The 13386-nt window shown below is 44.7% G+C and overlaps 1 protein-coding gene across 2 annotated transcripts in view; it reads right to left on the bottom strand.

Moving 5' to 3' along the window:
* Positions 1 to 1124: 1124 nt before the first annotated feature.
* The window catches only part of CSNK1G1 (casein kinase 1 gamma 1), a 149540-nt gene continuing 137278 nt past the window's right edge, over positions 1125 to 13386 (bottom strand). For both annotated transcript variants that reach the window (XM_082850723.1, XM_082850722.1), the window contains 2 exons: positions 9036 to 9142; positions 1125 to 1681 (listed from right to left, as the gene is read on the bottom strand). In XM_082850723.1, coding sequence (XP_082706849.1) covers positions 1627 to 1681; positions 9036 to 9142 — 162 coding nt within the window. In that variant the 3' untranslated portion in view covers positions 1125 to 1626. The remainder of the gene's footprint in view (positions 1682 to 9035; positions 9143 to 13386) is intronic.

Genomic DNA, 13386 nt, shown 5'->3' on the forward strand with positions numbered 1-13386 from the left:
TCATCTAGAAGGAGTCTAAGTCCAAGTGAGAGGATAATTTCACACCTTTCATTTCAGTCTCCTTTCCCCAGGAATTTTCCAGCACTAACCAGTCTTACCCTCCTGTTCACTATAGCCCCATACACTGAGGCCTAAGCCTGCGGCTGTGGACCTGCTGGAAGAAGATTTGCAGGTACTTGGTTTCTGATAAGGCAGGCCAGCCCAAATGCTGTAACTCAGCTATTGGGGCAAACAGTACAGACCAAGTTTATTTCCTGGCCCTATGATGAGCCAAATCCTGAGGTTCCTCTGGCAGTTGGAAGGCAGGATCACTTTCCTCCTTCTTGTCCACTAGTGGCAATACAGTGGTGGCTGTTTCATCACTAATTTTGTCCCCCAAGTCACTAAGGAAGTCACATGGCTATCTAGTTGGAAGTCCCTGGCAGTGGAGGAAACAGATATTTCAGATTTTTGTTGTTAAGCATCTCCTTCTCTGGGATGAACTGTCTCCTGTCACAGTCTGGCTTGGCTGGCTCATCCCATGTGCTGGAGAGCTAGGTTGTCCAAACTGCAGGCTGATGAGGTCAAGAGGCTCTGGTAGGGACATTCTTCAGCAGCTGAGAAGACGAATGAAAATTCAAGTATGTTTCCTTGCCAACCTGAGAGTTCACTCAGAATGACACAGAGTTTGGCTTCTTCTCTTCTGGGTGCTGCAGACCCAACTCTTTCCATTGAGAATGTCCTCTGGACCCATGTTCTCTCTGAATGGCTTGGCTGGCCCCATCCCCCTCAAAACAGAAAAAAAAAGTAAAACTCCCAATATAACCAGACACAATATGCATCTGCCATGGTTTTTGTTTAAAAAAAAAAAACTAACTAAAAGTGCAATAAAGTCAGTTTTTTTTTGTCCTTTGCTCAGAACAATTTGCAATGTTCTACTACTGTCTGGAGAACAGAGTTCGCTTGTCAAGAAAGCTAAGAACGCCAACACACAGGGACAGTAGACTGCAGATTTCTCACAGCTTGTGTCCTACAGTGTAACTTCACAAGAGGGAAGGAGGGAGTAACCTGCACCCCGTGGCCAGCTCGGGATGGAGGCTGCACAGGCACAGAGGAAGAGGGAGCCATACTGCCAGACACACCTGGTGGGCGGAGAAGGTTCTTCTCCAGCCTTGGCCTGCATCTCCCTCCTACCTTCTTGGCCGCACCCCCAGCCTCTCAAGCTCCTTCAGCAGACAAAGCCTTCAGCTCATTAGCTTTTATGCTGGAGAGGGTTGAGGGTGGGGCAAGAACCAGGAGCAAGTAAACTAAGGGGAGGGGAGAGAATAGTAGTCCTTGAGTTTTTGTGAATGACACCTTCACTGTAAACAATAGGAAGGAGAGTCAACCAGGCAGCCCCAAGGGTAAGCAGTGGAGGACCAGTGGCTCTGGGACCTGCTCAGAGCCTCAGGCAGGTAGGGGCGGCCACTGACCCACTGGGCCCTGGCTGCCTGCACTAGCTCCTTCTGGGGGCATCTGTTTTTCTTCTTTTTGGTTTGGATCTCCACCCTCCCCCACAGAGGAGTCCCTTCCAATGAGAAATGGCAGGAGCTGCGGGTGCAATCGAGTCAGAGTCCCCAGGGCCTGAGGACTCCTGGGAGGCACGGGTCACTTGTGGCGCTGAGCAGTCTTCTTCCTTTTCCTCTTAAAGAAGCAGCAGCACCTGGAGCACAAGGAAGACCACAAGTCAGTGCGGGAGGCCCGCAGCTGCCAACAGATTTCTGCCTGCCTCTGCTTATTGCAGGGGTGGAACTCCCCCCTGGCACCCACCCACAGGGTCGCCCGCCATCTACAGTGCACATACTGGAGGCAGTGGGCAGTGTCTGCCAGGAAAGCCAAAGGAGAGGGCTGCTTTACTCCAAACCTAATCGTCAAAGTGCTGCAGGCTAGGCAGCAGGGCGGAAGCAGGCATTTTTGGAAGAAGGATGAAGAAGGCTTATTTCTCAGTCTAACACCCCAACCTGAAAGTCTCATCCTCCTTTATACTGAACCAAGGCTGGGGGTCCTCAGGGCTGCATGAGAAGAGCCTGCACTGTTTGCCCCTTCATACAGAGGGCAAAATTATTTAATGCAACTTCTGAGGTCAGTGAGTATGGAGGCTAAACTAAGGCAAACAAATGCCAAGAAAAGCATGATGTTTGGAACTCTAGGAGGCTCTCACATGCTACCAATGAAAGGATTAAGGATTCTCTCTAATCTCATCCCCGCCCCTAGCCAGCTAGCTACCTGGCGTAGGCAGGAGAAGCCCTGACCCTAATTGTGTGAGCCAGGATCTTTTAACTAAAATCAGCATAGCCTACTCTTCATCTGGAGAGGATCAATGCCACAGTTGATCACCAGGAAGCATCGGGTTGCAGGGTCCTCCTCAACTTAAGCTTCCCGAGGCTGCTGCTGTGCCAGACTGGGTTCAAGGACTGACCCTGCTTAGGGTGGGGCTGAGGCCTGATGCCTTCAACAGCCACAGCTCTGCCACAGCCTTTAGCTCGGGTACCTGCTCTGTACTGCTGTCTTTGGAACAGGAAGGCCCTCTTGCTCAGGCAGCGACTATTCCAGAAGGGGGTGATGAGGGCTGTGGCATGGCTGGTGCAAAAGATTATGTCCTTTCCAGGAAGCTGACACATGGGAAATGAGAATGTGAGGGGCAGAAAGTGGTGGATGAGTCAAAGATGCCATGTGATGGAGGGCAGTAAACTGGAACTGTCACTCAGACTTGCTGGATCCTTGAAACGAAAGCTTTTCTCAGAAACTATCTTTGGGTCTTTTGCCTAATCCTTCTGGGTTTAATGTCAAAAATATTCATACAGAAATAAAGAGCTGTTGCTTACTTCCGCATACCCCTAAGTCCTCCACTGTAGCTAAGATTCCCCCCTTTTTTAGTCAGACCCTTTTGTATTCCCACACCCCATGGACTAGTTATCAAAAATTTGGAGAAAGTGTCTTCTTAGAATGCAGAAATAGATGTTTACACAGACAAAATGATGGGCTTTAACCATAACTGAATGAATTAAACATGGAGATGTTGGAAATAGGAGCTTCTTAAGAGAGTCTTAAAAAAGATTTTCTAAGAGTATAATGACATATGTGATGTACTATTAAATGGGTGTCAATATAGTCACTAAACAAAGTGTCCTTTGTATTTAGAGGCTGAATAAATTCTTTTAAGTAAAAATGACCAACACTTTTTTTTTTTTTTTTGGTACGCGGGCCTCTCACTGTTGTGGCCTCTCCCGCTGGTGGAGCACAGGCTCCGGACGCGCAGGCTCAGCGGCCATGGCTCACGGGCCCAGCCGCTCCGCGGCATGTGGGATCCTCCCGGACCGGGGCACGAACCCGTGTCCCCTGCATCGGCAGGCAGACTCTCAACCACTGCGCCACCAGGGAAGCCCCTGACCAACACTTTTGATTGTTTTCAGTCCTTAAGGGAATCCCTGGGGAAGGATTTTTAAAAAAGGTCATTTTTTGTACATATGCTTTAAAAAACAGACATTCTTTCAAGCTGAATGTCCAGAAATTATTAAATAAGGTGAATTAAATCTCATGGGAGTACCAGTACGTCAGTAGAGTTAGCTACCTGTTCCCTGTTAACCATGATTTTCAGAGGGATCACTAACATTTAAGTCAGTTTTTATTCTTATGCTTTTTGGAGGATGCTAAGATGATGATTTTGTGTTTTTAAGTTAAGAACAATCATTAAAAAGTTTGAAATACTGTTTTGGTCCGTTGCAAATGACACAATTTCTCTTTTACCTCCTCCAAGGCAAGTCATAAGAATTAATATCTACTTATAAGCATATCATAACCTGATGTGCAAAGCTGAATTCACCTGACTGGAGGAGAGTGTGAGGTGTGGTTTAGAGCCTTAATTTTTGCTAGTTACTGTAGTTAAAACTTCAGCAGTAGCAGAAGCTTTTAATAATTCTACCCACGAGGAAACGGGCTCCACAATCAACTCTTTGGTTTCTGTGGTGGCTACCGGCAATAGGACCTGTGAAACTTGGTCAGACCCCAGACCAAGCCCACTGACTGACTCCATACAGATGTCTTACTCTCAGAAGAGACTGAAGGCAAGTGATGAACTCTTCTTGTGTCTTAGGTTTCCTTCCAGCTGATTCTTTGATTGGCTCTCCCTTCAGCTATTCCTTTACTGTGTTTCTCTGCTGTACTTATACATTCTTCCCTTGCTCTAATGCCTTGTTTAAGCCCCACAGTATCCATCAAGTCTTCCTTAACCATCCCTGTCAACACTGACCTCTCAAGGGACAATACCATAAAAGTGTCCTTTCAAGCATGCATGTCTTATCTCTCCAGGTAGATTGCATCTCAGCTCTTTGGGGAAGGCCTTGAGACCCCCTAGAGTTCCAAGCACAGAGTGGATGAGCACAAAGTAGGCCCTGTATTTGCAGTCAGGATCATGTGACTGACATCTCACAGGAAAAAACAGACCACGATGATGTCAGATTACACAGACACATGTTTGCTAAATAAATAGGCCAAATGTACTCCTTGATACTGTAATACTATAAATTCTATCTCCATAAAACCCAACTGCTATCTTCAATACATCTCTGTCCCTTGGGAAACCCTGTAGACAACTTGGCTTAGAGAGTTAGGGTACAGAAACCGGTGCCCAACTCAGCTACTGAAGACCAATAGAAACAAGGTAGTCACAGAGGCCAGCAGACTGTTATCACCACACGGAATATCATCCCACACGTGCAGTGTAGGAGATTCTGGCTCCAGACCACAGCAGACCAATCAGCTCACGAGCACCTGGAGCTCACAGGCAATGCCCAGGAAGCGAGGCAGGGAGGGCACTGCCTTACAGTGAGAACATGCCCCACCCAACGTGGAGCCGCCAGGGCTTCCCCTTCAAGACCCGCATGCTGCCCCAAAAGTGCATCCAAGGGACCTTCTCCAGGAGTGGGAGAGAGACTCCAATGTCTCACTAGCCAAGTCGGCCCTTGGCCCGCTATATGCTCGTATAAGAAGAGAAAAGAAAAGAAAAGAAAAGGAAAAAAAAAAGACAATAAATGAAAAACAAACAAAAAACTCAAAACAACAACAACAACAGCAAAATGTCCATCTCTCCCCCAAGAAGCAGCTCTCTTATTTGGAGATACTCATATTCTACAGATGGAAGAACCAGCTGAACCAAAAAGAAAAGTCACAGATTTTTCCAAAGCTGCTAATTTTAAGGTTAGAGACCAAGCCACAGAATGTGACATTATCTGGCAACAACTGTCCTTGGAGTTGTGAGGAATAATTAGATTCTGATTATACAACTGGTACAGTAATCTGGCCTTCTTACTACCTCTGTCCCTCTCTGCCTGATAATATCTAGCCATATTAATTTGAGAAAAAATTCATTCAGCTAAAAATGAAGAGACAATTTTGGATACTGTAGGATATTGTTCTGACAGGAGGAGGCTGCAATGTGGTGGGTTTGGAAAGAAAAAAGGAACAGATTAATTGCTGGGTACAGGTCTGCCCATCCCCACCTTGTGGATCTAGTTCCCCAGTCTGGGTGGGTATGGCACAAGGTGGCATACGGGAGCCATTGAGTGTTCCTAAGGCATTTTGTTTGGCTTTGCCAATCCCAACCTAGCCTGGTCCGCTCCCCTAGCATGTGGACTGGAGAGAGGGACTCACCACAGGTTGAGCATTTTCAGGCAGCTACAGAGTGTGTAAAGAGAAAAACACAGAAAGGAAGAGAGAGAAAGAGAGATATTAGTCCACAGAGGTGAGATGGAAGCGACTCCCTGTGAGCCATGCAAACATGCAGTATGTGTCTGTGTTTAGTTTCTTCCTCTGTCAAGGCAGGGTGAGTAGGCCCAGGCCACTTGGTCCCCACACTAAAGTGGAGGGGGCAGGTGCCTGATAGAAGCGTCGAGGTGGGAGCTGGATCTCAGTGAGGGCTAAGGCAAAACAGAAAGAGTTGGTGGGAGCCCCAAGAGTGGGCTTTCCTGGGCAACTTCCAGGAAGGTAGCAGGAGAAAGAGCATATGATCCTGCCTGTAAGAATTCAATCAGGAACCAAGGCCAAACCATTTTGGTTCCCACATGAAGTCTTACCGTACAATTTGTTAAGCTAACCTCCCAAATATTCTGAGGGAAAGAGAAGTCCCTAGCCTTTCTATAAGACCAACATGCCTGACCAAAGCAGCCAGCAGTTAGCTCTTTCTCTAGAGGGGAAAACAAGCTTAAGAGACACTTTATCTTATTAGGAGGTGACTGTCGAGGAGGGTCACTGCTCGGATTAAGGTATAACTGCCAGAAAAAGGCCTAAATCCCATTCTTGTTAATTCTCAGAGAAAATGAGGTCCACACTTGCTAAGTTGTAGCTAAAGTCAGTGGATAACCAAAAATTCCTGTGTTCTTACCATAACAAAAGTCAGCCAAAAAGCTTTGCCTTGCCTCACTACCCTTCCAATCACCCTTAAACAAGTACATGTGTCCTATATCTAGAGCAAAGGGTAAGTTAGACGTTTATTTTGTTTACAGAACAAAAAACGGGACCCTGTTATTTCTCTCCTCCTTTACACGAAACAAGCTGGCTGAGGAACCCAAAATCAAAAGCTGGGAAGTGAAGGTTTCCACACTGTTTCCCCAGTACTCTAGCTCAATCTTAATGTAGGCAACAGCCCCCTTTTTCCCACAAGCAGGCTGCATGGACAAATGGCATCACAGCTGTGTGCATTGAGGAGCTGTGTGGGATGCCCTGTGCTTCTCTTAGCTGTGACTTCTTCCCATGAAAGTGATCAAGCAGATGGACACATGGCTCCCCCGCCCCCAACCAATACATAGAAAGGCCAAGAAGAAAAACACACGGCTGTGCCCTGACGGTTCCCTGGACAAGATGGAGTGGTAGCTCATGAAATCACTGGGGGAAATGCCACGCAAAATGTCCTAAGCCATGAGCTTTTGATGACAACTGGTCAAATACGACTGCTCCCCTCTGGTTTCCACATCTTTCAGAAGGCTCACACCTGGCACAGTGGTCTTTGCTAAATGGGGAGACTTTAAATTCTCTTTACATCTAGAATTTAGATTATACCAGAACAGAACACACCAGATTGAAATCTGTGTGTGTGACTGGTCCCCTATCTTATACACAGAACACAAACACCACACTTACATACACAATTAGTGTACACATTTACCAAAATGAAATGAGATAAATGGGTTCAAAGATAATTCTGTATAGGGCATATTATAAGACTAAAGCCGAATTCAATCCTGGTACTCAAAGTATAGTATGAAATCCAGAGCTCAACTTTTGGCCTTCAAAGTAATAGCCGCAACGGTGAATTGGGAGTGAGGTGGGGATGGGAACGGGCGCAGCCATCTTTCAAGCCCAGACAATGTTTGGATCAGACCACAAACATTGCCATCAGACCCAGTACAGCGGTTCCCAACCTCAGCGACATATTTGAATCACCGGAACTTTAAAAATTCCTGATGCTCAGGCCACATCCGTGGTAACTTAAACCAGAATCTCTGGAGCCAGGATTCAGGCATTTGTATTTTCTAACATGCCCCAGGAGACTCCAAAGTGCAGCCAAGGTTGAGAACTCAGAGGGTAGGAGTACCACACTGTTTATTTGGGAGAATGAAGTTTTGTCATGGAAACTGAAAAACTGTGAGAACCATTAAAACTTCCAAAGCCCCTGAGAATAGGGAGCATGTTTCCTTTTACTAAAAATGGTCTCCTCCTGGCATTGACCCCCCACTCCCTTGTCCTCCTTACGTATTAGGGCCTTAAATTAACCAGGAGAGGAGCATCTGAAGCTGCCTACAGTCAGTAGGGACTCAACAAGAGAGAGTCCAAGTCACCCTCGGTTGCTTTTTATCTACTGGGTAGGAATCCTCAAGTCCTGGCTTTTAAAGGAAACGACCTCTCGAAAGGAAAGTGAGCTCATCTAATAGATGGGCAGCAGAGCAGAGGAGTGGGCAGGGGGACAACCATGAAAAGTTGTATCTGGAAGAACGCAGATCTTGACTAGCCTCTACCTTTTACTGAGGCATAAGCATGTTCTGGTTTGTACTTAGGCTAGTTGGGGGCTCAAGAGATCACTTAAGGCACAATATCACTATAAATATGTTGCCTGCTTCTGAAAACAAGATACTGGGATAGCCTGGATGTTCTCAAAGGGTTTATAAGAAAAGTCATCCGTGTCAGGTGTGGCAGCAGTTACTGATTGGTGAAGGACTTCTCTCTCCCTGCCTCATGTTGCCTTGGAGTTTAAATCTGGACCTGAATTTGGGGTGGGGCAAAAAGGGAAAGAAGTGATAGAAATGCTGCTTTTGCCGCAGAATCAGCCGTTATTTCACCTTCTACCCCATTTTCTAAGAGTTTAAACACAGACCATGCAGAGAGCACCAAGGGGCTGGTGGTAGGGGCAGGGCAAGACATTAACATGCAAGAGAAGCAGAAAAGGGAGTGGGGTAACCTCTTCACCCTCTTGGGATTAGTGTAATTTCCTCTCCATCCCAAGACTCTTTCATTCAACAGGTGCAGAGACTATTTTTCTTGACTGACTTATCTGAGTCTCTCTGAATTCAGAATCATTTAAGTGAGAACAAAAGGGTTCTGAGACCCTTGTCTAGGACTATAGATGCAAAGTGGTTAGCCAAGAACCAGAAATCAGATGCTGTTCAGCATGGCCCATGGCTTAGACAAGTAGATTTCTCTCTGTGTCCCTTAGGGAGCAAGAGGCTCCAGGGCCCCAAGAGGCTCAGGACTGCTATCTGCTATAGCTCTCATACCAGGATTCTTTTAGTTCACTATGTCTTTTCATCCACGTGGACTAAAAATGTGACTGTCTTCTCAGAAATCACAGCTAAAGAAGGGCAGCAGCAGCCTTAAGGTACCATGCAAAAAATAAAATGGTCAAAGGAAGAAAGCTGTGGGCACAAGCATGAGGTATCCAGTCTGAAATGAGCAGCACACGAGAGGAAGAGACAGAGAAAAGGCTTTTCAACCTATAACTCAAGAGCCCCCTTGAAAGATGAACGTACTTAGCTTCCTCCACTACCTCCACCTCGGCGTGAGCTGTGATTGGTGCGTTGGAGTGGGCTCCCGTAGGGTCATCGACATTCAGCTCTCCATTGGTTGAGCTAACCACCTGAAACAGAAGGACAGAGTGTGACTGACACCGCGGTAATCGGAGCCTCCTGCCAGTGCCACAGAGGGTCACTAAGGGAGATCTGGTCTCTAGCTTAGGTGACAGCCAGGCAGTGTTTGGAATGTTTGTTTTGGGTTGGGGGGCTAAATGTCCTAACTTAGGGAATGTTCCCAGACCCGTATCATGTGAGAACACAAAACTCAATGATTTAATTATATAATGATGATAACTTTCATACTGAATGCCTACTCTGTGTTAGGAACTCTGCTACATTGTGTTGTGTGTGTGTGTATATCAATTTAATCCTCATAAAAATCGTAAAAAAATTTTGGTCATATTACTGTCTTTAATTCTATTCCTCTCAGTTTATTATGCTATAATTATATACAGACTCAGTGATGATGTTAAAAAAAATTCTAAAAAGGAAATCAATAGTGAGCATCAAAAACTATAAGCAATCACACTTTCCTTCAGAAATTTCTTCATGGCTTTGGACCATCGGTTTGAAGTTACTCAATTAAGACTGCCATATCCTCTCTGGTGAGACGGCAGACAGTAAGGAAACACTTTCCCTTGGAAGACCAGTCTTATTTCAACAACCTTTATTTCAGGTTCACTGTCATCCCATTTCTCACTGACGGTCCCCGAATTGTAACTGAAGGCTCTCACTCCTGTCATCTGGTTAGGTGGAACCGATCAGGCTTCTCCTGCTTGTGCAGCTGCTTCTGTCACCTGCTTTCATTTCCAGCACATGATTCCTGTTTATGTGGGTGCTGGGAAGTGGGAAAAGGGACCTCGCTGGACAAACTACTCTGCTGTTAAAAGGCTGAAACATGGGAGAGAACAACAAAATAGGATAAATGGTTCAGATACCATACGCCCTCGGGTAAGTAACTTTTCATCTATATGAGACTGCTGCTTACAGACTGATGTGAGAATTATACAAGAAAATGCATGAGACAGTGTGTGGTACAACAGCTGGTACACAGTAATGGAGGCAGCACAGTGCAGCAGATGAGAAATGGGCTCTGGATTTACTCAGCCCTGGCTCTGAGCCCTAGCTCCACCACTTACTTGCTGTGGGTCCTTGGGCAAGATCTCACTCTTTCTGTGCCTGAGCTTCCTAATCTGTAAAACGGGCAAACAATGCTGCTTACCTAACTGGGTTACTGTGCAGACCATCCACAGAAAGTGCTTAGCCCAGTGCCATGGTCCACGGTAATGGCTCAATAAACATTCATAGTACTGTTATTCTCCCTCCATAAATGTTTACTCTAATCTCCCTCTAGATCTGGGGTCCTCATTAGCAGTTAATTTGCAAAAATTTCCTGCACACTCATAAAGAGGAAGGTGGAAGGAAATGTTTAGTATAAGGAGTCTTTGAGGAAAGGGTAGACAAGGTGAATACTACTCACCAGAAGTCTATACCCACCATTATTTCTAAACCAGAACTATTTATTACTTATTAATTATACAAGTTTTAAAAAAATTAAAACAATGCTGTACAGTTAGTCAAGGAAACATACAATATTAAACTTGGACTTAACCCATGGGAGACCCAAGTTTCTGCTAGTGATCAAATTTAGCATCTCTGATCAATGGAACAACCTAACTTTATTTGTCTCCTGACATGATATGATGAATACTACATAACATTATCTATATAGTATTCTTGCCAAAAAAAAAAGTTTTATCTGAATCTAAGTATGATGGAAAAAAACCAGACAAATCCAAAATGCAGGACATTCTATATGACAACAAGCCTGGATTCTTCAAAAAAGACATGCCTCAAAAATCTTTTTTTTTTTAAACACAGAGGTGGCTGTTATAGATTTTAAAAGATTAAGAGACTAAGAGATTGAAGAAGACAACAGGCATAACAACCGAATACAATGCAAGAACCCTGATTAGATCCTGAACACTATAAAATTAATTTTGGAGACAACTGGGGGAAATGTGATATGACTGTCCATTAGCTATTATGGAATTATTAATGTTCTTAGATATGACAATGGTGTTGTTGGTTACATGAGAGAATGGCTTCATTCTTAGGAGACGCAGGCTGAAGTATTTTGGGATAAAATGTACTTACAAATAGTTTAGAAAACATACCCCTCCCGAGTTAAGGCAAATATGGCAAAAATCAATCATTTGTTAATCTAGGTTAAGGATACACACAGGCTCACTGCACACACACACACACACCCCGGCCCAGCCCTTTGCTGTAGATTTAAAAATTTCAAAATGAAAAGTTGAGGAGAGAATGTTTACAGACTGGAGAAACCACAGCCTGTCATGCTAATGTTGTCCTGTTAATTTCCTCAGCCTATATATGCTTCTTGTGGGCACATTCTGGCTGCACACTAGTGATCATGCTGGTAAATTCATTCTGTGAGCACAAGGGTTAAAGGAGAAATCACAGTAAGTTTTTTAGTAGACAATTCAGACACTAGACAAGATGTTAAATAAAATGTCTTGGCTTCTACTGATGTGAACAAAGCAATAGTAAGCATCACCGCTGTGAATTACTTGGTGACTTTGGGTCACAGCACTTGCTTATAGTGTTTTGCATGTCTCATACTCTCTAATTTCTCCTTACTATGTTGCTGCTTGACCCACAAGCAATGTCCTTGAGCAATCTAAGGAAGAAGAGGTTATCCCCATTTTACAGACTAGACATCTTGTCTGTATCCATGAGTATCTGGTCTCAAACAAATCAGGCACAAATGGTAACCTTACCACCAGCTGTCTAACCTAGAATATACTTGGGAATCAATGGCAACTAATCTGGGTCTCTAGAGCATCCACTTAATTATTTCAGGTTGAAGGTACAGTTCGTCAAACCACTGAACAGTTGCCTAGATGAGCAGTGGAACAAAAACCTAATGTAGGTGACCCAAGAGCTGGATTCCAGGCCTAGCTCTACCATCAACATTCTCTTTGAGCCCTGGTTTCTAATTCTGTAAGATTAGGCCGATAACCACCTTCGTCCTATTTACCTTATAATTACTATGGTAGTTAAATAGAATGATGTTTAGGAAAAAAAGCAATTTGAAAAACTGTAAAGAACCTAACGAATGTAACAAATTATTAGTATTTGAAACTATCATTTTTTTTTTTTTTTTTCCGGTATGCGGGCCTCTCTCTGTTGTGGCCTCTCCCGTTGCGGAGCGCAGGCTCAGCGGCCATGGCTCACGGGCCCAGCCGCTCCGCGGCATGTGGGATCTTCCCGGACCGGGGCACGAACCCGTGTCCCCTGCATCGGCAGGCGGACTCCCAACCACTGTGCCACCAGGGAAGCCCCCTGAAACTATCATTTTTATACTTTTCCATTTATTATTTTAGAATAACTTAATTAAAAAGTAGGCATTATTTGTATATCTGGAATACTGACAATTTATTTTGCTGCAATCACTATTAATTTCTTTTTTTTTTTTTTTTTTTGCGGTACACGGGCCTCTCACTGTTGCGGCCTCTCCCGTTGCGGAGCACAGGCTCCGGACGCGCAGGCGCAGCGGCCATGGCTCACGGGCCCAGCCGCTCCGCAGCATGTGGGATCTTCCCGGACCGGGGCACGAACCCGTGTCCCCTGCATCGGCAGGCGGACTCTCAACCACTGCGCCACCAGGGAAGCCTGTTTTCTCCATTCTTATATGGATTTATACCTTAAAAAAAAAAATCTCCTTATCATTTTTTTAGTGCTGTTTCAGAAGTGGGTGTGTTCAATCCATCATTTTTACCTGTGAGATGTTCCTATGAGATCATTTTTGGTTTAGAGGACAAAACTGTCTCCTAACTTCCTGTGAATAACACAATCTTCAGTGAGTCACTCCATGTAAAGGCATATCCTAAACAATCAGCCTATCAAGATGGGTTTCTATGTGAAAAAGGCTTGCCTATCCCTTTATAAGAATTTACATTTGGTAGCTCTGGGTTCACCTGTGTGCCCCAACTGGTGGTGTCACTTACCACTATGAGAAAAATATTCAGGTAAAGATTATTAAAACAGTGACATATATGAAAAGTTAAGAGATGCAAGGTGTTCTTAAGTACAAGAGAGAATAGAGATTCAGAACAGTTCAAATGAAATCAGAAATAATTCTCTAAGACCACACTTATTCTAGGGAGAAAAAAAGAAATAGCCCAACTTCTTGGGTTCCCACTCATAAACGGTTGAGTTGGACCAATGAACAATCTCACCTTATGTACTAGGGCATATATCATCATGGAATGAGCTACATATG

Source organism: Leucopleurus acutus (assembly GCF_964270905.1).
Source record: "Leucopleurus acutus genome assembly, chromosome: 1".
Classification (NCBI taxonomy): domain Eukaryota; kingdom Metazoa; phylum Chordata; class Mammalia; order Artiodactyla; family Delphinidae; genus Leucopleurus; species Leucopleurus acutus.